Source organism: Mustela erminea, chromosome X, assembly GCF_009829155.1.
Source record: "Mustela erminea isolate mMusErm1 chromosome X, mMusErm1.Pri, whole genome shotgun sequence".
In the NCBI taxonomy this organism is placed as follows: Eukaryota; Metazoa; Chordata; class Mammalia; order Carnivora; family Mustelidae; genus Mustela; species Mustela erminea.
The window spans coordinates 130,084,700-130,112,242 of record NC_045635.1 but is presented as its reverse complement, the minus strand read 5'-3'; the positions used below and the strand labels follow the sequence as shown (position 1 = coordinate 130,112,242).

The window sequence follows — 27,543 nt, the reverse complement described above, 5'->3', positions numbered from 1 at the left end:
TGCAGTTAAATGGATATTAAAAACTGGCTGGTATTATTTCTACATATCATACTGTCTACTCTCCAGTTTCACAAAAGAATTCTTCAAAGATAGATCACAGAATTTATTAATCCATAAAGGATACTGAAACTACTATTCAACAGAAGTCAAACCCAAACCCTAGAGTTGACTGTTGACCATATTCAGTTTGGGCTTATGTCCCATACTACCTCTCCCTCATACACCTGAACACTAGTATATCACCATGGTTGTCTTATTTTTCTCTGGTGAGCCAGAAGAATTTGCCTCGCCACCTCATCCACTACCTGTTCTATTAACTATACAATTGCCCTAAATATCCACAAAAAAGAAAGAAATATAAAAAACCCCACAATCTTCAACAATATTTAAGCCATCATCTTTTCAAATCAAGTGCAATGGGGGAAAGAGAGGATATCATGCTCTGTAAGGTCTGTGAAAGGTCAAAAGTTTCTTCCTGAAAGTGAATACTAGAAGGAAAAGGTTAATTCTGTATATTTCTAATGGGCTAGCAAAATGTTCCCCATATGACTGACAGAAAATGTTTAAAACTTTACCTGCATGGGCTCCTAGAAACAAGCAGCACCAACAAATTATTTACAATTCCCCAAATAACGATTTTCCATTTAAATTGTTTTCAAGCACCTAAAACTCTTCAATAGCAAAAGATGAGATGTTAGCGATGCTCTCTGTGTCTGGAATACAAAGTTCATCCAAAGTCTTAGTAGACAGCTAGCAAGACTGGTTTTCTACCTTGGTGACAGCTCTGTGCAATTACAAATAAAACTGTTTCTCTAAATAGATGACTCTAATTAACAAACTAAAGAAACAAAAGCCTTTTTAAAGGTACTGCTGCAATAAATGGTTAAATCTGAAGTACACTAGAATAAACTAGACAAAGATAAATCTGGACACATACAACAAGATTTAAAAACAAAAAAGAAACAGAAGACAGCTGAAGATACTGGCAGACACCATCTGTCAGTATTCAAAGGCTTAAGTCACATGGATTGCTTTTAACTCCTTGTTGTCTCGTATCCTTGGTTAATGACAACTTTTTTTTTTTTATTTCTTCACACAGCTTGGCCATGTAAATCCACCACAGAGAGGTGACACAATGATATAGATGAACACCTAGAGGGAGAAGGAAGGCAATTTTATTTTCTTGAATCCATCACAGACTCATAAATAATATATAAAGCAAGGTAAAAACCTATAAACAGATACTGGTTCCATTACAGTAGCAGTTGTATAGTAATATAATACACCAATAAAGTATGTTCAAAGGCAGAAGCGGAGTTAAAGGGATCCTTTCTGATATAACTCTCACACATTTGAATTCCACTATACTTTTTTTTTTGAAGATTTTATTTATTTATTTATTTATTTAAAAGATTTTATTTATTTATTTGACAGACAGAGATTACATGTAGGCAGAGAGGCAGTCAGAGAGAGGAGGAAGCAAGCTTCCTGCTGGGCAGAGAGCCCAAAGTGGGGCTCGATCCCAGGACCCTGGGATCATGACCTGAGCCGAAGGCAGAGGCTTTAACCCACTGAGCCACCAAGGCGCCCCAAGATTTTATTTATTTATTTGACAGAGAGAGAACACAAGTAGGCAGAGAGGCAGGCAAGTGGGCGGGGTGGTGGGGAAAGCAGGCTCCCCGCTGAGCAGAGAGCCCAATGCGGGGCTCAATCCCAGGACCCTGGGATCATGACCTGAGCCGAAGGCAGAGAACTAACCCACTGAGCCACCAGGCGCCCCTCCACTATACTTTCTTCATTGGGGGAAAAAGCAGTGGAGTTGTTTCTCTTATTGGAAACCAGGCAGAATCATCATTAATTATCAAGATCACAAATTATCCTAATTCTCCTGAGGCATGATTTTATTATTTTTATGAAGCATATTTTTAGGTTTTATACACATCTTACTTTTCATTATGAGGATGATTAGAAATATTTAAAAGTTTGAGGAGAGATTACGTATCTCTATCACCCATGAGCAAGAAATGTTGCAATTAACCTTTTGGTGAATAATGACATGACAATTACAATTACCAAATCAAAAGAAAGCTGATGATACAAGTAACACAGTAAAAATGCTATTCCTATTCCTATTAAAATCATTAACTTTTTAACTGTATTGGGTTTTTGAAATACGCACACATACACACACACACACATACCTATTTTATTTTCTTAAAGATTTTATTTGAGAGAGTGAGAAAGAGAGAAAGCATAAGCAGGGGTAGGAGCAGAGGCTGAGAGAGAAGCAGGCTCCCCGCTGAGCAGGTAGCCCATTGCGGGGCTTGGTCCCAGAAACCTGGGATCACGACCTGAGCTGAAGGCAGACACTTAACGAACTGAGTCATCCAGGCACCCCTTAAGTATTTTTTAATAGTATGCTTGTTCACATTACTAAATTCCAACAAATAGATTTATTTTAAACATTAGGTTCACTGCATTGATTTCATCATTTGTCTTGCTTTAAATTATAATTTTTTTTATATCTTCAATGGTTGATTTCATTACTCAATGTTAGGGAAAAAAACACACTTATGAATTCCATGCTTGCTCCCAAAAGTCAGCAGGGTATTTTTACCTTACTTCTCTATAAATGTGAGGGAGGGTGGTGGTTTACAGCAAATTCTGGTTCTTAATGAATTTGTGTGCACGTGCGCGTGCGCACGTGCGCGCGCACACACACAGATATTCCAATTTGACATGAAGTTGACTATTTGCCACAGCTGAAATATAAGGATTTTTAAAGCTGAAGTACAATATATTAGGCAACAAGAGCTTTTGGGAAAGACTGATACTGCATTAAGAGCAGTGCTATGTATATAAATGATTAATAAATACAATCTGGATTTAACAACAATTCAGCTTTATAAATCAATCTAAATTCATAGACCCAAGTAGAAAGAAGAAGCTAAGCTGAGGAGCCTAGATTGTGCTACCTGAGTCTCCTGAGCAAGGAGACATTCTAGGCTATGGTGCAATTTTCAACAGATCTACGGCTGCTCTTCTGTTAGGTAAATGCAGCTATCTAAGGTGGAGGTCTTTCAACATGGGTCAAGGAAAAGTGGAGCTGAGTCAGAAGTATCCGCTCAGAGTTAACTTCGGGTTTCTGCAAATGGCAAGAGGATGAGGAGAAAGGCTGTTTCACCCAGCCATAAACTACCCCCAAAGTAAAGCATCTCCCTCTCACCCCCCTTAGAGCAACAGCTCTCAAACTTTTCATTCAGGACCTCTTCAGATTCTTAAAAATTACTGAGGACTCCAAAGAGCTCTTACACAGGGGGATTATAACTAACAACACTTACCATATTAGAAATAAAGCTTTAAAAATACCTATAAAATTCATTTAAAAACAAAAATAATCCCATTACAGATAAACATAACTATATTTCTCCAAGATCAGTTTTATGTGTCAGCTTGGCTTAAGCTATAGTACACAGTTACCCAATTAAACACTAACCTAGGTGTCACTGTATTTTGTAGATGTGATTAAAGCCCATAAATCAGTTACCTTCAAGTAAAGCAGATTACCCTACAGCCTAGCCTGATTCAATCAGTTAGAAGTCCTTAACGTCAGAACTGAGGTTTCCTTGATGAATAAGAAATTATGTCTACAAATTATACCTTTGCTCCTGCCCCAGAGGTCCAGACTGCCCTTCCTGACAGATTTTGAACTTGCCCTGAGGATTCTGAACTTGCCAAGCCAGCTCCCACCATTGCATAAGCTAATTCCCTGTGATGTATTCTTTATATCCAGAGAAATTCAAAGAGAGAGTACATATGTCAACAAGGACAATTCCGTAAAAAAAAAAAAAAAAAAAAAAATTAAACTAAGAATAAGAGTTCTTAGAAATTTAAAGCATAGATATGAAAAATAAATACATAGGATGAACAGAGCTGAAAAGAAATCAACTTGCAGGTGAAGAGTGAGCTGAATAATTCTCTCAAATGTAATAAAAAAAAGGAATTTAAGCATATTAAAAAGGTTACCAGATATTCAGGGTAGTTCAAAAATGTCCAATATCTGTTGACATAGGGGTTACAAAAGAACAGCATATAGACTCACTTATATTTATAAACATGAGAACTACTAAATAAACATTAGCAAATTGAACTCATGATGCATTAAAGGAATACTACGTAATGGCCACTTAGTATTTACCCCAGAAGTGAAGTACATTTATTAACGTAATTCTATATATTACTACTAAATGTAGATAGTCATATTGTCAACCCATTGCGAAGAGAAATATCATTTCCCAAAATTAAATGCCTATTCCTGACTAAAACTTCAGGCAATCTGGAAACAAAAATAAAATTCTTTAACTTGTCAATAAAAGTCTAACAAGAATTCATAATACGTATCACTCTTTTTTTAATATTTTTTTTTTATTTATTTGACAGAGAGAGATCACAAGTAGGCAGAGAGGCAGGCAGAGAGAGGAAGGAAAGCAGGCTCCCTGCTGAGCAAAGAGCCCGATGCGGGGCTCGATCCCAGGACCCTGAGATCATGACCTGAGCTGAAGGCAGAGGCTTTAACCCACTGAGCCACTCAGGCACCCCGTATCACTCTTTTTAAAAAAGATTTAATTTATTTGAGAGAGAGAGAAAACAGTGGGGGAAGGGGAGAGGCAGAAGCAGGCTCCCCACTGGTAGGGAGCCCCACTTGAGGGAGCCCCCAAATTATCTGTGCCGAAGGCAGATGCTTAACTGACTAAGCCATCCAGGTGCCCCTACATATCACTCTTATAAATATTAGAAGGATTCCACTTAAAACCAGGAACTAAATAAGATGCCCATTGGTACCATAATTATCCAACATTGCTAGTAACTGCAAATCATATATACATAACTGCATGTAACTATGTAGAATTATATATAATGTGTATATAAATTTGATAACATTGAAATTATTAACAGATGGCATCATAATTTACCTACAGCATGAGTCAGCAAATTAGAGTTCATGGCCTGTGAGCTAGGAATGGTTTTTATACTTTTCAAAGTTAAAAAAAAAAAAAAGGATATATGACAGAGACGACATGCAGCCTGAAAAGCATAAAATATTTATTACAATATCTAGCAATTTACAGAACGTTTGCTGACTCCTGACAGAAGAATCAGAATACAGAAGAATAGACTGACAAACTATTATAGCTAGGTAAGAGTTTTACAAAGTTGCCAGGCAGAAAAACAGATCAATTAGAAAAGAGAAAACAGAAATAAAGAAATGAAGCATTCAATCAGCTAGAAAATAGGAATATAATTAGAAAATACGGAATCAATTACAAAATGTAATTTTAAAAGAATCCCATTTCAGTACTGAAAAAAAACCCATTAAATATCCAGGAATATCTGGAATGCCTTGCCTAATTCCTTACATATAAACATTCTCAATAGGAAGATGGGGTTAAGTACAAACTTCTGGACTGTTTTCACAGGACAGCTAATCATTGAGAAAGAATTCAAGCATCCAGTTTCTTAAAGATTGAAAAATAAAATAACACACTAAAATGACAAAAACTTACGACTGAAACGATGATGATGATGATAGTGAGTTTGAGATTCTTCATACACATGGCTCGTGCAAGATTTCTGCTGGTTGTTTTGAAGGTGACAGACTAGGGGGAAAAATATGAATTATTTGATCCCTGGCACTGACTACAAGACCGATCTGTAGTAATACCTATAAAACTTTTACTTTCATTAATCATGTTCAATCATGAACTCATTCGTCTCTTCACAGGTAGAGATTACAAGTTCTGATCACAAGTTCACAGAAGCAGAACTAGGTCAGGGGTACGGTAAGTAATACGAGCCCACTGAAGAAGCTTCTCCCCTTTTCCTTGCCCACCAAAGTATTGCATGTTGTGTCAGGAATCAGAAGTGGCTCTTCCTGCTAGTGTGAAAGCCTTTTCTTCTTTATGCTTCCAGGAAGAAAGGTTCCCTCTAACCAGCTGGTTGCAAACACATTTGCCTATTCTGCCCAAAATAATCCTGGGATTTTCTGAGCCATAAAAATCTTTCACTTTTCATCAGAAAATATGTATTTACTTGTATGAGGCCCAAAATTCAAGAAACTTTGCTCCTTTAAGTTATCCATTTTCTTTTGCAACAGTGACTTTTCAATATCTACTGAACCATTCCCACCAGCCACCAAGAGTTTAAAGCAACTAAACAACAAAATTCCCTAGTAGCCCAGCAATTCCACTTCTAGGTATATATCCAACAGAGATGTATGCCCAAGTTCACCAAACATGGAATTAACAGTTCAATTGCATATATACTTCATCTATTCGAGAAGGTAGAGGAAAACATGCACATGCAAAGGAGACATGTGGAAAATATAAAAAAGAACCAAATCAAAACTGTAGAGATGAAAAATATATGAGGTGGGGATAACAGATTACAAACCACAAAAGAAAACTAACAGAAGCTATCCTAAATGAAACACAGGAAAAAAAAAAAAAGACTGAAAAAAATGAACAGATCAACGGGACAAAACAGGGAATCCGGAATTAGAATAGATTCCCAACAGGGGAGCATGGATAAACAAATTGTAGTGGTAGACTTATACAACTGAATAGTACAAAACAATAAAATAAACTATTATCATATTGAACAATATGAATGAATCTCATAGACATAATAGTGAAAGAGGTCAGAGAGAAGCTAGTATATAACATATGAATCCATTTCTATACATTTAAGAACAAACAAAACATCATCTAGGGTAATGTAAGTCCTAAAATGGTTACCCCTGTTGGGGATTAGTAATAGGAAAAAGCACGAGGCAGCTTTCTGTAATATTGGAATTTTTTTTTAATCTTGACCTAAGTGGCAGTTACATGCATATAGACATATATGTAAAAAATAACCAAGTGGTACACATTCTACACTTTATTCTTATATGTTATGCCTCCATAAAGAGAGACATCTGTTAATTAATTAGTACCTTTTGTTACTTTGTCACAGAGTCAACAAAATTAAAGACTTACTTGGAAATTATAGGCTATACTAGCACTGGCTAAACACAGACCATTCTAGCTAAAGAGAGTAATCTTCATGGATTAAGAATTTGATCTGCAGATCTGGGATCAGATACTTCTTTGCCCCACAGCAATGGGTTACAGAGTGAGCCATTATAGAAACCTGCTATTTTGACTTGCTATATGGTACCACCCTTCCTCCAATTACCATATGCTTTGACTTAAAACTATTATCCTCCTAAGAACTACTGTTAATGGATGTCCCTATAAAACTAACAATAACAATAAACCTGAAATAGCTCTTACTGTGCACAAGACCCTGTGTTAGGCCTTTTGTGTGCACTATCTTATTTAATGAGGTATAGCTCCATTTTATAACAATGATGCCTGAGGCACAGCGAGGTTAAGTAATTTGTCTAAGGTTGCACAACTACTAAGTGGCAGAGAGGGGAATCAATCCCAGGAAGCTCTGACTGTAGAGCTTGTACTCCTAACTACTATAATCTAGCTGCCAGTAGGAATAAACATGATCACTCACTAATCCATTTCAAGGTGTAAACTACTCTGCACTTAAATTTATAATTGTGTAGACCTAAAATTTAATTGATCTTTGCCCTTCATCTATTCACTATATATCATCTTTCCTGAAAACCCCCATCCACTATCCAGATAGAAAATGCAAAGACACACATGACTGTAGCATAAGTAGATCACAGGGACTCACTGACTCTTAAGGTTCACTGGCCCTTCCCAATTTGACTCAGCTATTATGGTAAGCAAGAAAGTTAACTTGATTGTCCAGTTTTCACGATTCATACTGGATTACAACTGGCCTGCACATTTATTTGTTTCATGTTTCACAAAATGAACAGAAACAGAATGGTATAAGCAAATGAGCTAAACTGTAAAGGCATCAACCTAAAGCTTTAAAAAAATGTTTCTGTATATTATGTTTTCCAAACCAAAATTTCCTTAATGGTTTTTAATGGGTTGTGACTTATTCTATGCTTCATTGTTATCCTTACCATCACAACATAATCACATATGGAGTTAGAAAGGAAAAAAACCCTGTAAATTATTAAATTTAACACAGTCCCCTATTATGTTAGCCATCAATGTTTCTCTACTTTATTTAGATCCTGAAAAATATTACCATTTCCCATACTCACCGAATCCACAAGATTTTCTGTTTTATCTATCAATAATTCCAATCTTTCTCCTCGCTGAGCTACCAGATCTAAAAATGTTGGAAAAACCAGAAAATATGTTTATATTACAAATCTGCTATTTTTATCTTTAAACCAAATCTGATTTTAATTATAGTTGGTATTCTTGACAACAACACATATTTATTACAGAAGCACTTTTATCTTTAAGTAATAAAAGACTTTATTAAAGCTGATCAACTAAAGTAGGAATTGGCAGGTTTTTTCTGTAAAAGGCCAGATACTAAATATTTTAGGCTTTCTGGGCCAAATGGTCTCTGTCACAATTACTCAACTCTGTTAGACAAAGACATTATGTAAATAAGTGGGCATGATGGTATTCCAATAAAACTTTATGCAGATTTGATCCAAAAATCGAATCGTAGTTTACAAACCCTAAATTAAGCATATGATCTGATAGTTTTAAAAAATGGAGCCTTCAAAATGAGTGAGAGTTGGACACTTCCAGAATTAGCATGAGAAATTCTACAGATCCTCTTCCCAACAAAACAACTACAACTTGAAAAATTATGAAAACAAAAGCCACCATCATTTAACGTCTCTGAAAACTATGAATGTCCTAAGGGCATATAGCAAATGGAGAAACATAAACAAAAAATTATCTAATTCTAGTAAGAACAGTGAGTCTATGGCATTTGAGCCATGACCTGCAATCGCTTAGCTGAGACAGAAGCTCTACTCTAGGCAAGTAAAGCCTGGAGGCTCTTCCTCTCCAGGTCCCTGCAACAGCCATGCTTTCTCTCCAGCAGGGGTAGGTCATTAACGTTTCTTCTCCCAACCCATCCTACCCTTAGCTCCATAATGCAGAAGCTCCATTCCCACAAGGCATACCGGATAGGTCTGAGGTTCCTTTCCTTCATCTAGCCCTACACATAGGGCAGAAGTTCTATTAGAAGCTTTGTTAGATTGCACTGGATCAATTAATGTCTGGGGGAACTGTTACCAAAATACAGCAATTAGTTGCAGTTAGTGGAGGCTAACATCTGGGTGTGACACCAACAGAGGCAGACAAGCTAGAAGCTTGACAGGGAGTTGTGTCACTCCAGTGTGACTACTCATCCTCAAAGCTATCCTTCTGAGAAATGACATTAGAGACAGCACACTGTGGGAAAACTAAAGTTCAAAGAAAAAGTCCAGCCTAGTCAATAAGCAAATAACCAAACAACAAACCCTGTAGGGTGGGAATCAGTACCTAGAGCTGCTGTAATACATTATCTAAAACATCTAGTTTTCAACAAAAAATTAAGAGATATGGGGGAAAAACCAGGAAACTGTGATCAATACACAGGAAAAAGAAGAGAGGTCGGAAACTTACTTTGGTGGGGGGTAGGGGAGCTCAGCTATTGGACTTAGCAATGGAATGATATTAGAAATCAATAGCAGAAGGAAAACTTATGGGATGAAACAAAAGCAGTGCATGGAAGGAAATTTAGAGCAGTAAACACCTACATTAAAGAGAGGATGTTATAGACTGAACTGTATCCCTCTGAAATTCATATATTGAAGCCCCAACTCTTAATGTGACAGTATTAGAGATGGGAGACTTTAGGGTATCATTAGGTTTAGATGAGGCCATCACAGCTTATGGTGAAATTAGTGTACAATAAGAAGAGACACCAGAGAGCTTACTCTCTGTCTTACTTTCTACCATGTGAGAACATAGTAAGAGAGGCCTTCTGCAATGGGAGGAGAGTTCTCTCCAGAATCTAACAAGGCAGGCACCTTGATCTTGGGACTTCAAGCCTCCAGAATTGTGAGAAAATGAATTTCTGTTATTAAAAAAATTACTGTAGACTGGATAGTTTAAATAGTAGTAGCCTGAGCAGGCTAAGAAAAGAAGATTTCATACTAATAACTTGCTACCTTAATGAACTGGAAAAAGAACAGCATACTAAATCCAAAGCTGACAGAAGGAAGGAAAAAAATATCAGAGCAGAAAAAACTAAATACAGAACAGAAAACACTAGAGAAAAATCAATGAAACCAGAAATAGGTTTTTGGAAAAGACCAAAAAAAAAAAAAAGACAAAACCTTGCATAAACTGACCAAGAAAAAAAGACAGAAAACTCAAATTACTGAAATAATCATGATCAACTTCACAGAAATGAAAGGGATCCTAAGAGAATACTATGAACAAGAGTATATCAATGCATTAGATAACTAAGATGAAATGGATAAATTCCTAGAAAGACATAAACCACCAAACCAAGAAGAAATAGGAAATCTGAATAGTTACAACAAACAGACTGAATAATTATCATTTTCTAAGATTTGAGTATAGCTGATACACAGTCCTACATTAGTTTTGGGTATACCACACAGTGATTGAACGTCTCTATGTTATGCTATGCGTACCACAAATGTAGCTACCATCTGTCACCATACAGTGCTATCATTGACTATCTCTAACTTTCATCCCTATAACTTATCAATTTCCATAACTGAAAGCCTGTACCTCCCGCCCTCCTTCACCCCTTTTGTCCATCCTCCACTGCCCTCCCATCTGGCAAGCATCCATCTGTTCTCTGTAGTTATGGCTCTATTTCTGTGGGGAGAGTGGGCATTCTTGTTGTGTTCCTGATCTCAATGGGAAGGCTGCAAGCTTTTTCCCACTGAGGATGATATTTGCTGTGGGTCTTTCATAGATACATTTGATGAGGTTCAGGAATGTTCTCCCTATCCCTATACTTTGAAGCGTTTTAATCAGGAACAGATGATGGATTTTGTCCAATGTTTTTTCTGCATCAATTGAGAGGACCATGTGGTTCTTCTCTCTTCTCATATTAATTTGTTGTATCACATTGATTGATTTAAGAATGTTGAACCATCCTTGTAGCCTAGGGATGAATCCCACCTGATCATGGTGGATAATCTTTTTAATGTGCTGTTGGATCCTGTTGGCTAGGATCTTGTTGAGAATCTTAGCATCCATATTCATCAGTGATATTGGTCTGAAATTCTCCTTTTTGGTAGGGTCTTTGCCTGGTTTGGGGATCAGGGTAATGCTGGCTTCATAGAAAGAGTCTGGAAGTTTTCCTTCTGCTTCAATTTTTTGAAACAGCTTCAGGAGAAAGACAGTCTCTTCAATAAATGGTGCTGGGAAAACTGGACAGCTATGTGTAGAAGACTGAAACTCGACCATTCTCTTACACCGTACACAAAGATAAACTCAAAATGGATAAAAGACCTCAACGTGAGATAGGAATCTATCAGAATCCTAGAGGAGAACATAGGCAGTAATCTCTTTGATATCAGCCACAGCAACTTCTTTCAAGATATGTCTCCAAAGGCAAAGGAAACAAAAGTGAAGATGAACTTTTGGGACTTCATCAAAATCAAAAGCTTCTGCACAGCAAAGGAAACAGTCAAGAAAACAAAGAGGCAACCCACGGAATGGGAGAAGATATTTGCAAATGACAGTACAGACAAAAGGTTGATATCCAGGATCTATAATGAACTCCTCAAACTCAACACACACCAAACAGATAATCATATCAAAAAATGGGCAGAAGATATGAACAGACACTTCTCCAATGAAGACATACAAATGGCTAGCAGACACATGAAAAAATGTTCATCATCACTAGCCCTCAGGGAGATTCAAATTAAAACCACATTGAGATATCACCTTACACCAGTTAGCATGGCCAAAATTAGCAAGACAGGAAACATGTGTTGGAGGGAATGTGGAGAAAGGGGAACCCTCTTCCACTGTTGGTGGGAATGCAGGTTGGTGCAGCCTCTTTGGAGAACAGTGTGGAGATTCCTCAAGAAATTAAAAATAGAACTTCCCTATGACCCTGCAGTTGCACTCCTGGGTATTTACCCCAAAGATACAGATGTCATGAAAAGAAGGGCCATCTGTACCCCAATGTTTATAGAAGCAATGGCCACGGTCACCAAACTGTTGAAAGAACCAAGATGCCCTTCAACAGACGAATGGATAAGGAAGATGTGGTCCATATACACTATGGAGTATTATGCCTCCATCAGAAAGGATGAATACCCAACTTTTGTAGCAACATGGACGGGACTGGAAGAGATTATGCTGAGTGAAATAAGTCAAGCAGAGAGAGTCAATTATCATATGGTTTCACTTATTTGTGGAGCATAACAAATAGCATGGAGGACATGGGGAGTTAGGAGAAGGGAGTGGGGGGAAATTGGAAGGGGAGGTGAACCATGAGACTATGGACTCTGAAAAACAATCTGAGGGGTTTGAAGTGGCGGGGGGGGGGGGGGTGGGAGGTTGGATAAACCAGGTGGTGGGTATTAGAGAGGGCACGGATTGCATGGAGCACTGGGTGTGGTGCAAAAATAATGAATACTGTTATGCTGAAAATAAAAAATAAATTAAAAAAAAGTATTCAAATTTGCAGTGAAGAAGTCAAACTCTGTCTCTTCACAGATGACATGATACTTTATATGGAAAACCCAAAAGACTCCACCCCCAAACTACTAGAACTCATACAGCAATTCAGTAATGTGGCAGGATACAAAATCAGAGAACATAAAGAACCAAGGAAATATGTCAACACCATAAGGTAACAATCATTCTCCAATAACAAATCAAAAGGGTGAAACTTTGCAATCTAGCTAATAAGGAATTCAAAATATCTGTTCTGAAAAACTTAAGCTGCCAAAGAAACACACAGAAAAACAACAAAATCAGGAAAGCACTACATGAACAAAATCTGAGATGTAACAGAGAGACAGAAGTCATAACAAAGAATCAAACAAATTTTGGAGGTGAAGAATGAATGAGACGAAAAATTCAATAGAAAACATTTACCTCAAAGTAATCTAAATGGAAGACATAATAAGTGAGCTAGAGGATAGGAACTTTAAGACAGACAACCCAAGGGACAGCAAACAGAAAATAATGAAAAATAATCCAAAAAGCCTGTAAGATCAAAGGGACTCCATCAAACATACACATATTAGAATAACTGGGTTCCAGGAGTAAATAAGAGGGGCAACAAGACAGAAAGCTTATTTAAAGAAATAATAGTGGAAAACTTTCCAAATCTGGAGAGAGACCTGGACATCTAAGTTCATAAAGGTAAGAGATCACCCTATTATCTCAATGCAAAAAGACCTTCTTAAGATACATCATAATAAAACTGTCAAAAATCAAGATAAAGACAGACTCCTAAAAGCAGCCAGAGGAAAAATAAAACTATAACCTACAAAGATAATCCTATTATGCTATGAATGGATTTTGCAGCAGAGACCCTAAAGGCCAGAAACAAATGTGAAATAATATATCCAAAGTGTTGAAAGAAAAAACTGCCAGCCAAGAATAGTCTATATGACAAAGTTATCCTTAAACATGAAAGAGAAATAAGATATTCTCAGACAAATAAAAGCTAAGGGAGTTCATTACCACTAGACTTGCCATGCAAGAAATTCTAAAAGGAAAAGACACTAGTGACATGAAAACACAGAAAAGTGTTTAATACACTGGTAAAGGTAAATGTACAGACTTAGAAAACTAATTCTGTAATAAGATGGTGTGTTAAACACTTAGATACAGTATAAAGGTTAAAATAAAAGAGTATTAGAAATATCTACTTTGTTGAAGATTAGTTGACCATAGAATTGAGGGTCTATTTCTGGGCTCTCTATTCTGTTCCATTGATCTATGTATCTGTTTTTGTGCCAGTACCATACTGTCTTGATGATGACAGCTTTGTAATAGAGCTTGAAGTCCGGAATTGTGATGCCACCAACTTTGGCTTTCTTTTTCAATATTCCTTTGGCTACTCGAGGTCTTTTCTGGTTCCATATAAATTTTAGGATTATTTGTTCCATTTCTTTGAAAAAAATGGGTGGGATTTTTATAGGAATTGTATTAAATGTGTAGATCGCTTTAGGTAGCATAGACATTTTCACAATATTTGTTCTTCCAATACAGGAGCATGGAACATTTTTTCATTTCTTTGTGTCTTCCTCAATTTCTTTCATGAGTACTTCATAGTTTTCTGAGTATAGATTCTTAGCCTCTTTGGTTAGGTTTATTCCTAGGTATCTTATAGCTTTGGGTGCAATTGCAAATGGGATTGACTCCTTAATTTCTCTTTCTTCTGTCTCGTTGTTGGTGTAGAGAAATGCAACTGATTTCTGTGCATTGATTTTATATCCTGACACTTTACTGAATTCCTGTACAAGTTCTAGCTAGCTGAGTGCTGTGAAGTGTATAAACCCGGCGATTCACAGACCTGTACCCCTGGGGATAAAATACATTATATGTTTATTTAAAAAAATTTTAAAAATCATAAAGAAGAAATATCTGTAACTACTATAATTTTTTAACAAAAACACAGTAGAAAAAGGCAAATTGTGACACCAGGAGTATAAAAGGGGAGTAAATATGTGGAGTTTTTGTATGAAAAGTTGCTATCACCTTAAAGTTGACTATTTTATCTGTAAGATGGTTAATGCAAGGCCCATGGTAACTGCAAAGCAAAAACCTGGAGTAGATTCACAAAAGATACTGAAATAGGAAAGGGAACACACAATCCCAAAATATCACCAATTTTAAAAAGTGGGCAGACATTTGAGACAATATAGATAGACATAGAGGGTATCACGCTAAATGAGGTAAGTAAGATAAGGATAAATACCATATGGTTTCACTTATATGTGGAATCTAAGAAACAAAACAAACAAAACCAGAAACATGCATAAATAATGAGAACTGGTGGTTGCCAGAGGGGAGGAGGTCAGGGGATAGGTGAAATAAGTGAAGTGGATTAAGAGGGTCAAATTTCCAGTTATAAAATAAGTAAGTAACAAGGATGAAAAGTATTACACAAGGAATATAGTTAATACTATCACAATAAGTTTCTATGGTGAGAGATGGAACTACACTTATGGTGGTGAGCACTTCTTAATGTATATAATTGTCACATCACTATGTTGTACATCTGAAACTAATGTAATATGGTGTGTCAACTACATCTCAATTAAAACTTACTAATATTTTCTGGGATACACAGACACATACAAATATATATATATATTCTGGGGCAAAAAAATAAAAAGGCAGAAATGGAAGGAAAAAGGAACAACAAAATAACAAAACATCTAGAAAGCAATGAATAAAATGGAATTAGTACAAATTACTCTAACTGTAAGAAGTTCACCAATCAAAAGGCACAGAGTGACTGGATGGATTAAAAATAAAAAAGACCCAACAATATGCTACTTACGTGAGACTCAATGCAGATTTAAGTACACACATAGGCTTAAAGTGAAGGTATGGAAAAACATATTCCATTCATGTGGAAACCAAAAGAAAGTGGGGACAAAATAAGAAGGTACACCAAAGATGCTTAAAAAAAAGATAAATACAGTCATTATATAATATTAAAGTGGTCAATTCACTAAGAAGATACAACAATTTTAAATATATATGCACACAGGGGTGTGCGTGGCTCAGTTGGTTAAGTATGCGTCCAACTCTTGATTTCAGCTCAGTTCATGGTCTCAGGATTATGGTATTGAGCCCCACATCGGGCTCTGTGCTCAGCAGGGAGTCTGCTTGGGACTCCCTCTCTCCCTCTCTCTCTGCCCCTCCCCCCACTCTCACACTCTCTTTCTCTCTAAAATAAAATTTAATCTTCAAAAAAATAAATATATATGCACACAATATCAGGGTTAGATACTTACATATTAAGATACCTAAGTATCTGTGGCACCTGGGTGGCTCAGTGGATTAAGACACTGCCTTCGGCTTGAATAATGATCTCGGGGTCCTGGGATTGAGCCCCGCATCTGCCTCAGCATCCCTGCTGAGCAGAAAGCCTGCTTCCCCCTCTCTCTCTGCCTGACTCTCTGCCTACTTGTGATCTCTCTGTCAAGTGAATAAATAAAATCTTAAAAAAAGAAAAACACCCAAAAAACACCCAAAACCTAAGTATCTTAATATTAGCAGATCTGAAGGAAGATAATAATACAATAATAGCAGGCGACTTCAATACACCTCTTTCTAGCAATGGCTAACATCCAGACAGAAATCAACAAGGAAACATGACTTAAACCATATAAGTGGTCATAACAGGCATACACAGAACATTCCATCCAACAGCAGCAGAATACACATTCTTCTCAAGTGCACAAGGAACATTCTCCAGGATACATCAGATGATAGGACACAAAACAAGTCTTAACAATTTTAGGAAGAAAATCATACCAAGTTTCTTTTCCAACCACAGTAGTATGATACTAGAAATCAACAGGCAGAAAGCTGGAAAATCTACAAATATGTAGAAGCTAAATAACACACTCCTGAACAAACAATGGATTAAAGAAAAAAATCAAAAGGAACCAGAAACAAGAAAAAACTAAGCCCAAAGTTAGTGGAAGGAAGGAAATAAAGAAAGACCAAGGTGGAAATTAATGAAATAGAAACCAGAAAAATAGAAAAGATAAACAAAACTGATGGCTGGTTTTTTTTTTTTTTTTTGAATCAACAAAATTGACAAGCCTCTAGCTAGACTAAGGGAAAAAAGAAGGTTCAAATAAAATCAGAAATAGGAGACATTACAACTGATACTACAGAAATACACAGGATCATAAGAGACTCTTATGAATAATTATATGACAACAAACTGGATAAAGAAGAAATGGATATAATCCTAGAAACATAAAGCCTACCAAGACAGAATCAGGAAGAAATAGAAATTCTGAACTTTCCAAAAATGGGTAAGGAGACTCAATCTGTAACCAAAAACCTCCTAACAAAGAAAAACCTAAAACCAAATGGCTTCATTGGTGAATTATACCAAACACTTAAAGCAAAATTAATGCCAAACCTTCCCAAACTCTTCCAAAAAAACCAAACAGGAAATACTTCCAAACTCATTTTATAAGGCCAGCATTACCCTGACACCAAATCCAGACAGGAACACAAGAAAACCATAGACCAATATCCCTGATGAACACATGTTGCACATGAACCAGTGCAACAGAACAGAGATCGCAGAAACAAACTCCCACATACACCATTGACTAAGATGTCACAAGAGAGCCAAGAATACTCACTAGGGAAAAGACAGTCTCTTCAACAAATAATGCTGGTAAAACTGGATACCACATGCAGAAAACTAAAATTGGATTCCTTACAACACCTCCCCAAAAATAACTTGAAATGGATTAAAGACTTAAATTCCAAGACTAAAACTATTAAATTCCTAGAAGAAAACACAAAGGAGAAGGTTTTTGACACTCGTCCTCAAGCAAAACTCAACAAGTGGAACTACATCAAACTAAAAAATCTTCTGACCAGCAAAATAAACAATCAACAAAATGAAAAGGTAATCTACAGAATGGAAGAAAATATTTATAAACCATATACTAGATAAGGGGTTAATATCTAAAATAAGGAATCCATACAACTCAGTTAACAACAACAACAAAAAAAACACTTATTAAAAATGGGCAAAGGAACTGAATAGACACTTTTCCAAAGAAGACATCCGGATGGCCAACAGACACATGAAATGTTGCTCAACATCACTAATCTTCAGGGACAGGCAAATCAAAGCCACAATGAGATACTGTGGATATCACACCTGTTTGAATAGCTATCATCAAGAAGACAAGAAATCACAGGTGTTGGTGAGGATGTGGAGAGAAGGAAACCCTTATGTGCTGTTGGTGGGAATATAAACTGGTTCAGCCACTATGGAAAACAGTATAAAGGTTCCTCAAAAAATTAAAAATACGGGGTGTCTGGGTAGCTCCGTTGGTGAAGTGGCTGCTTTCCGCTCAGATCATGATCCCAGGGTCCTGGGATTGAGCCCAGCATTGGGTTCCCTGTTCAGCGGGGAGCCTGCTTCTCCCTCTCCCTCCGCTGTTCCCCCTGCTTGTGCGTGCCCTGTCAAATAAGTAAATAAAATATTTTTTAAAAATTAAAAATGCAACTATAATATGATCTAGCAATTCTACTTCTGGGTATATACCCAAAGGAAATGAAAACAGGATACTGAAAAGACATTTGCCTGCCCATGCTTAATGTAGCATTATTCTCAATAGCCAAGATACAAAAACAACCTAAGTGTGCATCAATGGATAAATGTCTAAAAAGATGAAGTATATATACATGCAACAGAATATTACTGAGTCACAAAAAAGAATGATACCCTGTCATTTGTGACAACACAGATGGATCCTGAGGGCACTATGCTTAGCGCTATAAGCCAGACAGAGAAAGACATGTATTATATATTACTTATAAGTAATATAAGAATCTAAAACTGCCAAATTTGTAGCAACAGAGAACAGAATGGCGGTTACCAGGTGCTGGGAGATGGACAAACTGGGGAAGTGTTGTTAAAGGGTACAAAATTGCAACTAGAAGATGAATAAATTCTGGAGATCCAGTGTACAGCACCAATTATACTAAAAAATACTGTATTATACACTTCAATATTGCTAAGAGACTAGATCTTAAATGTTTTCACCACAAAAAAAGAAATGACAATTTATATGACATGATAGTGGTGTTAGCTAAAAGCTAAAGTGGTAATCATATTGCAATATATATATATATATATGTATCAACATGTTGTACACCTTAAATCACATGATGTTTATGTAAATTGTATCTCAATAAATAAAAAAAACAAGAACAAAGGGGGATTTATTAGCCAACAAGCAGAGTAAAGGGGTAGTCAGTAGATGAAAAATTACTGAGGAAAAAAATCAAGGGTAAGGTTCTATCCTTTTATTTACCTTAGGCCTAAACTACCCTAAAATAATCTTCCTAAAGGCAAGCCAAGGACTTACTCATCAAAGGCAGAGGATGAGGAACCTGATCAGCTATCAAAGGTGATCAGATATCAAGGGTAGGGGATTAACTTAAGACTGGCTCAGGTAGACATGGGACACAGCCCAAGAATCAGGCCTAGTCAAATAGAGGGCTCAGAGGAGATGGTCCAACACTTGGTCAAGCAGTCTTTGGCATGTAAGATCTATACGCCAAAAGCTACAAAACATCATTGAAAAAAATCAAAGAAGACCTAAATAAATGAAAAAACATCTCATCTTCATAAATCAGAAGTTTAATATTATTGAACTTGGCAATATTTCCCAAACTGGTTGCACAACTCTGAATATATTAAAAATCACTGAATAGTATACTTCAAATAGGTGAATTGTATGGTCTATGACTTTATCTCAATAAAGTTGTTAAGAAAACCAATCTGTTAAAAATCAAAGAGAGATGATTAGAAATGCTTTTGCTACATTTTAATTTGATTATCTCAGTAATCCTAAAAATAAATCATTTAAAAGTAGTTGACTTAGTAGTTTCATTTTCTGGGAACTTCATGCATTTGCAATAAAAATACAGTAGTTGGCTGATTCACTTTTGGATGAAATAAATAAATTTGGTAACAAAACCAGAAAAGAAATATTAGTTTATTCAGCTGATTCTCTAGTCTGCATCTAGACATACAATTAAAACTAAAATCAATGAGAGGAAATTACTTCAAATAGCTAAGAGACAAACATATCAAGAAATGCATGTTTCTCCCTTTTATGCTCAACATCACTGATTATTAGGGAAATACAAATCAAAACTACAAAGAGATACCACCTCACACCAGTTAGAATGGCTAAAATTAACAACACAGGAAACAACATGTGTTGGAGAGGATGTGGAGAAAGGGGAACCCTTTTGCACTATTGGTGGGAATGTAAGTCGGTGCAAACACTCTGGAAAACAGTATGGGGAGTCCTCAAAAAGTTAAACATAGAACTACCTTATGATCCAGTAACTGTACTACTAGGTATTTACCTGAAGAATGCAAAAATACAGATTTGACAGGAGACATGCTATAAACACCAATGTTTATAGCAGCATTATCTACTATAGCCAAACTATGGAAAGAGCCCAAATGTCCATCAACTGATGAATGGATATAGAAGAGGGGGTATATGTATACACACAAACACACACATACACACACAATGGAATATTACTCAGCCATCAAAAAGAATGAAATGTTGCCATTTGCAATGATGTGGATACAGCTAGAGATTACAATGCTAAGCAAAATAAGTCAGAGAAGGCCAACTGCCATATGATTTCACTTGTATGTGAAATTTACGAAACAAATGAATGGGGGAAAAAAAAAGAAACAGAGAGGTAAACGAAGAAACAGACTCTTAACTATAGAGAACTCAGTGATGGTTACCAGAGGGGAGGTTGGGTGGGAGAATGTTACATAGGTGGTGGGCATGAAGGAGGACACTTGTGGTGAGCACTGGGTGCAGTATGGAACTGCTGAATCACTCTACTGTACACCTGAAACTAATATTACACTCTATGTTAACTAACTGGAATGAAAATAAAAAATTTTTAAAAATGTTTCTCCCTTTTGATTATTAATGTCATTCCTGGGACTTAATCTCAAGAAAATAAGAAAAATAGGCACAAAATCATTTATAGCAGTACTGCTATTATAACACAAACCTCTAAATCAGTGCTACCCTAACAAGTGTTTGCTAATGCTTCAACCAAGTCCCTAAGCACACAGTTCAGTCCAACTGACATATTCGTAACAAGATGTTCTCAGTGAAGGAAGCACAGCACTGACTTACAGGCCGGTGCAAGCTCTTTAGTTATAAAACAATATGCGGAGTAACATTGCTCTTAAGAACCGAAGTGTCCAAAATAAGGACGGTTCTAACCTATAATATAACCCAATGAAATACTGTATGAGCATAAAGTAGATTAATGATAGCTAACAATAATTCAGCTCTTAGTACTGTACTAGGCACCGTACAAGATGCTTTACATACATTATCTCCTTTATCCTGGTGACCTTAGGTTCTACCATCTCCTTTTTGCAGATTAGGAAACAAAGCTCAAAGAAGTCAGAGGACTGACCAAGGACTACCAGCAGGCTGGAAGTGAAATCAGGACTCAAACTCAGGCAAATATGACTCCAAGTCTTGGTCACTATATTATATAGCCTCAACAAAACTGAATATAAGCTATTATTTTATATATGTGTGTGTATATGTGTGTGTGTGTGTGTGTGTATATATATATATATAGGTAAGATATATAAGATATATATAGATATATCTATATCTATATATTTTAAAAGATAAAATGGAAATGAACCTTTAGGATGCTGGGATCAAGAGTATTTTTTTCTTAAATATCTTTACAGCCTGTACCTATGCTAATAATAAATGTACCAGTGATTCAAATGGTAAATCCAAGATTATAAGTAAATTGACATTTATGACATTTGACAATGTCTCAGTTAAATTTCTTACAAAACAACAACATAATAATTTTCATCCAATTTTATACAAGTCATTGTCTGAGATATTCCCCTTAGAAAGAGTGGTTCTCAAACTTCAATATGCATTCGAATCCTCTGGAGGGCTTGTGAAAACACAAATTGCTGGGTCCCACTCACAGAGTTTCTGCTTCAATAGCTCTGGGGTGGATCCCAAAAACTTGCATTTCTAACAGGTTCCCAAGGGATGCTGATGCTGCTGGCCCAGGGACTACATTTCGAGAACCAGTGCTTTTAAAAAACTAGCGTCATCCTAAATCTAAATACAATTGCATAGTCAATTAAAAAATAAACGATACATTTCTCTGGATTATTTTAATGTGCTAAAGAGTTTGACAAAACATAGGCTGACAGAATTTATATCACAGTTCATTATTTGAAGAGTACAAGAGTTTTTTTGGACCAATTCTTTCTCTCAATCAAGTGCTACAAACTTTCTGAGGAAGTCAAAAAGTTATACTTTAAGTACCTACTGATAACATCAGCTATCTAAGTACCTCCAGCCAAAACTACTTTATTCTCAATTGCTGAACTGTTGCAAGAGTCTCGTAAATTATTCTTGGTAAGCCAACTAACAAATTAGAATGAAAAAGTCTTAAGTACTAAGAAAAAAACATTCATATAGGAGTCAGTATCATGGATAGGTAATATCCATATCTTAGCTGACAGTTTTCAAAAGTAAGATTCAGGAAGTACTATTTCAGCCTTTCTTGACTAATGTGACCCCAATCAAGTAATCTATTAACATTTTTGCATGTGGACTATGCCATGAAACATACCTATGTTTCTGACCATGATTCCTTTCAGTTCATCCACTTGGGCTTGAGTCTCCACCACTTTGTCTATGCCCTTATTCTCAGAGTGATGCTTCTATAAGAAAACAAGATTTAACTTACTCAGACATTATTTACAATAGAAAAACAAAAAGAAGAGGAATGACAGTAAGGAATTATTAAATTATGCCTGTACTGATACAAAAGATACATTCCATCTCACTTAAAAATTGTTATCAGGCCTAGGGAAAAATATAGGCAGCATAAAAAAATGTTACCATGTAAGTGTTACAGTATAAAAGTATCACCTTATTTTAAATAAAATAAATGTATTATAATATATCAATACATATATATACTTGAGACTCTTGGGGCAGAAGTACAGGTTCATATAATCTGTGCTCAGACAAGAAAGGAGTAAAGACCATAGCTGGGGCAGGGAGAACAAGGCAGGGAAAAGCACACTAAATTGTTCCCCGCTTCTTGGGTATGATGAGGAGACGCTACCCCACCTTCTGAGCATCTATTCTTCTATCTGCTGGGATCAGAGCAGGCATCCTATTTTAATTGGGTTCTAATAGGACCTAGAAATCTAAGACATTGTTAATAGTACATATTTTGAAACTTATCCATAGGTATCCATCAAGTCCCTAATATACAATATTCTAGTCACCTCACCGTGCTAAATGCTTCAAAGAGAGAACATTATTTAACCGACCCAAAAACTCCATGATGAAGATGCTCTTATTATTATCTCCATCTGCAGATGACAATCCTGGCACAGATTTATTCAGAGAGTCACACATACATATGGAGCCAATGACAACCTGGTTAAGCTGAGAGTTTTGCTGCCAGCTCACCCTTTACCTTTGACTATATATTGGTATATTTTTGGTTGGTGATGTTTTGTTTTGGTTTTTCCTTTAAAGATTTCATTTATTTATTTGAGAGAGAGAGTACACACATGAGTAAACGGGAGGAGGAGAGGAAGAAGGAGAAGCAGACTCCCCACAGAGCAGGAAGCCTGATGCGGGGCTCTATCCCAGGACTCTAGGATCATGACCTGAGCTAAACGCAGACACTTAACCAACTCAGCCACCCAGGAGCCCTTTGGTTAGTGATGTTTTACAGTTTCACATATATGAATGTTTTCTAGTGAGAAGTATGAAACAAATGAACTGACTGAATAAAGACATAACTATTTAAAGGAACTTCATCCCCAGAAGAATGCATATTTAGAAGTGTAACACTCAGGGCACCTGGGTGGCTCAGTCATTTAAGCATCTGCCTTTGGAGTGCCTGGGTGGCTCAGTGGGTTAAGCCTCTGCCTTCAGCTCAGGTCAAGATCTCGGGGTTCTGGGATTGAGTCCCGCATCAGGATCTCTGCTCAGCAGGAAGCCTGCTTCCTCTCTCTCTCTCTCTCTCTCTCTCCTTGCCTCTCTGCCTACTTGTGATCTCTCTCTGTCAAATAAATAAAATCTTAAAAAAAAAAAAAGCACCTGCCTTCGGCTCAAGTCATGATCCTTGTGTCCTGGGATTGAGTCCCACATGGGGATCCCTGCTCCACAGGGAGTCTCCTTCTCCCTCTGACCCTCCATTTCTCATGCTCTCTCTCTCTCAAATAAATAAATAAAATCTTTTAAAAAAAGAAGTGTAACACTCAAAAAGTATTAAAAAAAAAACACATGAAGAAGTGAAAAGTAAAGCATTCAATTACAATAATTCTTTTTTTCTCATTCACAATACAATCATAGATAGAACATATGTCTCTTTGCACTCAAAGTGTTTCATGGCTAAAAGGGAAGCATTTTTAAAGGTCTCAACATCATTAGTCATCAGGGAAATGCAAATTAAAACTACAATGAGATATCACTACCCACCCACTAGGATGACTAAAATTAAAAAGGCAGACCATAGCAAGCGTTGGCGAGAATGCAGAAACACTAGAACTGCTGGTGGGAATATAAATGGCACAACCAATTTGGAAAAAAGTCTGATAATTTATTACAAATTGTGGTACATGCATACAACACTATTTATCAAAAAAGGGAACTACTGATTTACACAACATGAATGAGTGTCAAAAGTCTTACACAGCATGCAGGACGCAAAAGAGTATGTAATGCATACTTCCACTTACAGGAAATTCTAGAAAAGACAAAACTAATTCATAGTGACAGAAAAGAGACAGAGCAGTGGTTGCCTGGGGCAGAGTGTTGGGGAGGCGAATGACTGCAAAGGGACATCAGGAACTTTCAGGGTCATGGAGATGTATTTTGAAAAGGGTGGTATTTCACTGGTGTATAAATATGCAAAACTTCACTGAGCTGACGGTTTGGTATTCATACAGACGAGCAGACTTTCAAATGACTAAGTTAAGCTGTTGAAAAATTACAGTTGCCTTGGGGTGCCAGGGTGGTTCAATCGTTAGGCATCTGACTCTTGAGTTCCAGATCAGGTCTTGAACTCAGGGTCGTAAGACTGAGCCCTGCATAGGGCTCCATGCTGAGTGTGGAGCCTACTTGGGAGTCTCTCTCTGTCTCTCCCCCCATTCCCCCTTTCCTTCCCCTGCCACACGCATACTCTCTCTCTCACTCAAAAAAAAAAAAACCCACAAAAAACAAAACGAAACAAAAAAAAACTACAGGTGCCTCATGGGAGGACAGAAGGTTAATGTACCAGTTAAGAGGCCATTTGGCATACTGAATGGATTTATGCATTAGATGGGTAGCTCAAGTAGATGATCTTTAATGTCTTCTCCCATTCCTAGATACTTTGAACACTACATAGATAGTATCACTGATTATTTAAATTTTTTCTATCTGGGAAGTTTTATTATGTTTCCATTTAACAGCACAATCAGAAAAATATATTTGCAGGTCAGGGTCCCCTCTATTCAAAGTGCCTGGAGGTTATAAAGAAGGTATGAATCAAAATACTATATCCTGAAAAAGACCTTACCAACTGTGCAGCCAAGACACTTGAGAACTCGCTATTCATGGCATATGGGAGTGCTGTCTGTGCTCTTGAACCATATGTAGTCTGGAACCTCTTCTTTATCTCATTCAGAAAATTAAATGCTCGAGAACGTTCAAAATCCTGAAAAGACACCAACACAGAGTTCAATCAGAAAGTAAACAAAGATGATATGATTAACAACAACCATAAGAACAGCTAACACTTACTGAGCAATGATTCCACGAGGAAGAACTAGCACTGACCTCATTTTACAATAAGAGAACAAAGGCTCTTAAAAGGTAACTTGCCAAAGGTCAAACAACTAATAAAAGAACTGAGAGTCCAATCCAAATATATTTATTTGACTACTGCCAACTGAAGATAACAGTATCTAGGTTAGTTGGGTTGAGGAGTAAGAGTTGGGTTTTACTTCCTCCATATCTTTCACAGGACCTGTGAGAAGGCCCAATATAAGAAGATGCTTAATAAATCCATAATAATAGTATGGTCTTTCACACACAAAGATAACACTACTGATACATACTTTGAATTGAGTTTTTTGAATATTGATGGTATACTTGAAAAGATTAAGTGAAGTACTCTTGTCTGGTCCCAGTGAAGAAATAGAAAACTCAACTCTAATGAACCCAAATTTAGTTATATTTCTTATCTATTCCAAGCCTTTTCACATCAGTTATTTCAGATATAGCTGGATTTTTAAAATAATTTTAGAAAACACTCTGAAACTAGGGATATAAATCATTATAATGATCTCTATGGTTGACACTAATCTCCATTTAACCCAGGATGATTAGTCTAACCTAAGGGTTCTTACACTGGGGTCAGTGGTCCAAATTCAAGGGGTCCATGTACTTGAGTAGAAGAAAAATCACATTAAGTTTTAACTGAAGTTTTAAATCGAGTGTAGGTAACAAACCAGAATAGTACCAAACAGCACTTATGACTGTCACCAATGGAAACCTTTTTTTAACATACCACCAGTTACAGGTATCTCAAAATATCATTTATATTCTTCACTTCAAAATTATTAGTTCTCAGACCTATGACTAGATCTTGTCACTTAATGTAATTCATAAAAAAGCATACATATTACTGTACCAATTTTTAAAATACTCTGAATACTATACTTCAATATAACTGGTTTTGTTTATAATCATGTATTTCATACATCTCAAAACATCCTGGGAGAGGTCCATGAGTGTCAAAGGGGTCTGTGACTCAATAAAGGTTAAAACCCTGACCTATGGTAATCATGTCAATTCCATGCCTCTTTTCGTTGCTCAATTTAGAAATAAGTATGTAACCTAGTCCTAGCCAATAAGACATGAAAAGAAGTTCACTTTGAAGGACGGGGAGAGGACCGTGTGCTTCTGAGAACTTTCCTCATTCTTACAATAAGAGATTTGAAAAGAAACAGTTCCTCTTCTCCGGACACAAATAAGAAAGCATGTGGTTCCATGCAACCATAGGGGAATGTACTAGGAGGAAGCTGACACTAAGGACAGCAGATAAAATGACCTTAATGGCACTGTTAAGTTACAGAGCATTTTGGTCTAGAACCTAGAATCTACAAATACTCAAAAAACAACTTACCAAAGTGAACTACAGGTTTACAAAGTTGATCATGATGTATCATGATCTTCTTTTCCAAAGACTTATATACATTAAATTCACTATTGACATGAGCACTGGGTATTATATAAAACTAACGAATCATTGAACATTCTATCAAAAACTAATGATGTACTACATGTTGGCTAACTGAATTTAAATTTTAAAATTCAGTATTGAATAAAATAACCTATTTAATATTTCAGATAAATAAATTTTGAGAGCATTTGATATCAAAGGGTCATGATTATGACCAATTCTCACTACACAATAGGAGAAATGCAGAAATTGCAAGAGGTTAAGCTAAAACTCTCTACCGAAACGGAGCTGATTTGCATATACCCAGACATCAACTCTTCTTGTCACTTGCTGCTCCATATGATAAATGCAAAGTACAGAAAAAATTTCTAGCTATGGACAGTTATAATTACATCAACTTTACCTACTAAAGATAATTAAGAACTGACTTTATTAACAGTACACATAGTTAAATAGCAACATGTCTTCAAGTTACTTACATCATCAGTGATACAAAGATATACAATCCTGTCTTGGCAGATGTAATGAAACAAATAACTGTAGGATAAAAGATATAAAACTTACT

General features: G+C 36.4%; 1 protein-coding gene across 1 annotated transcript in view; it reads right to left on the bottom strand.

The window, feature by feature from the left end:
- Nucleotides 1–201: 201 nt before the first annotated feature.
- VAMP7 (vesicle associated membrane protein 7) overlaps nucleotides 202–27,543 on the bottom strand; it is a 43,192-nt gene continuing 15,850 nt past the window's right edge. The window contains exons 3-8 of the mRNA XM_032330821.1: nucleotides 27,458–27,515; nucleotides 25,311–25,448; nucleotides 22,356–22,446; nucleotides 8,195–8,262; nucleotides 5,565–5,657; nucleotides 202–1,152 (exon numbers count right to left, since the gene is read on the bottom strand). Of these exons, the coding sequence (XP_032186712.1) occupies nucleotides 1,084–1,152; nucleotides 5,565–5,657; nucleotides 8,195–8,262; nucleotides 22,356–22,446; nucleotides 25,311–25,448; nucleotides 27,458–27,515 (517 nt within the window). The 3' untranslated portion in view covers nucleotides 202–1,083. The remainder of the gene's footprint in view (nucleotides 1,153–5,564; nucleotides 5,658–8,194; nucleotides 8,263–22,355; nucleotides 22,447–25,310; nucleotides 25,449–27,457; nucleotides 27,516–27,543) is intronic.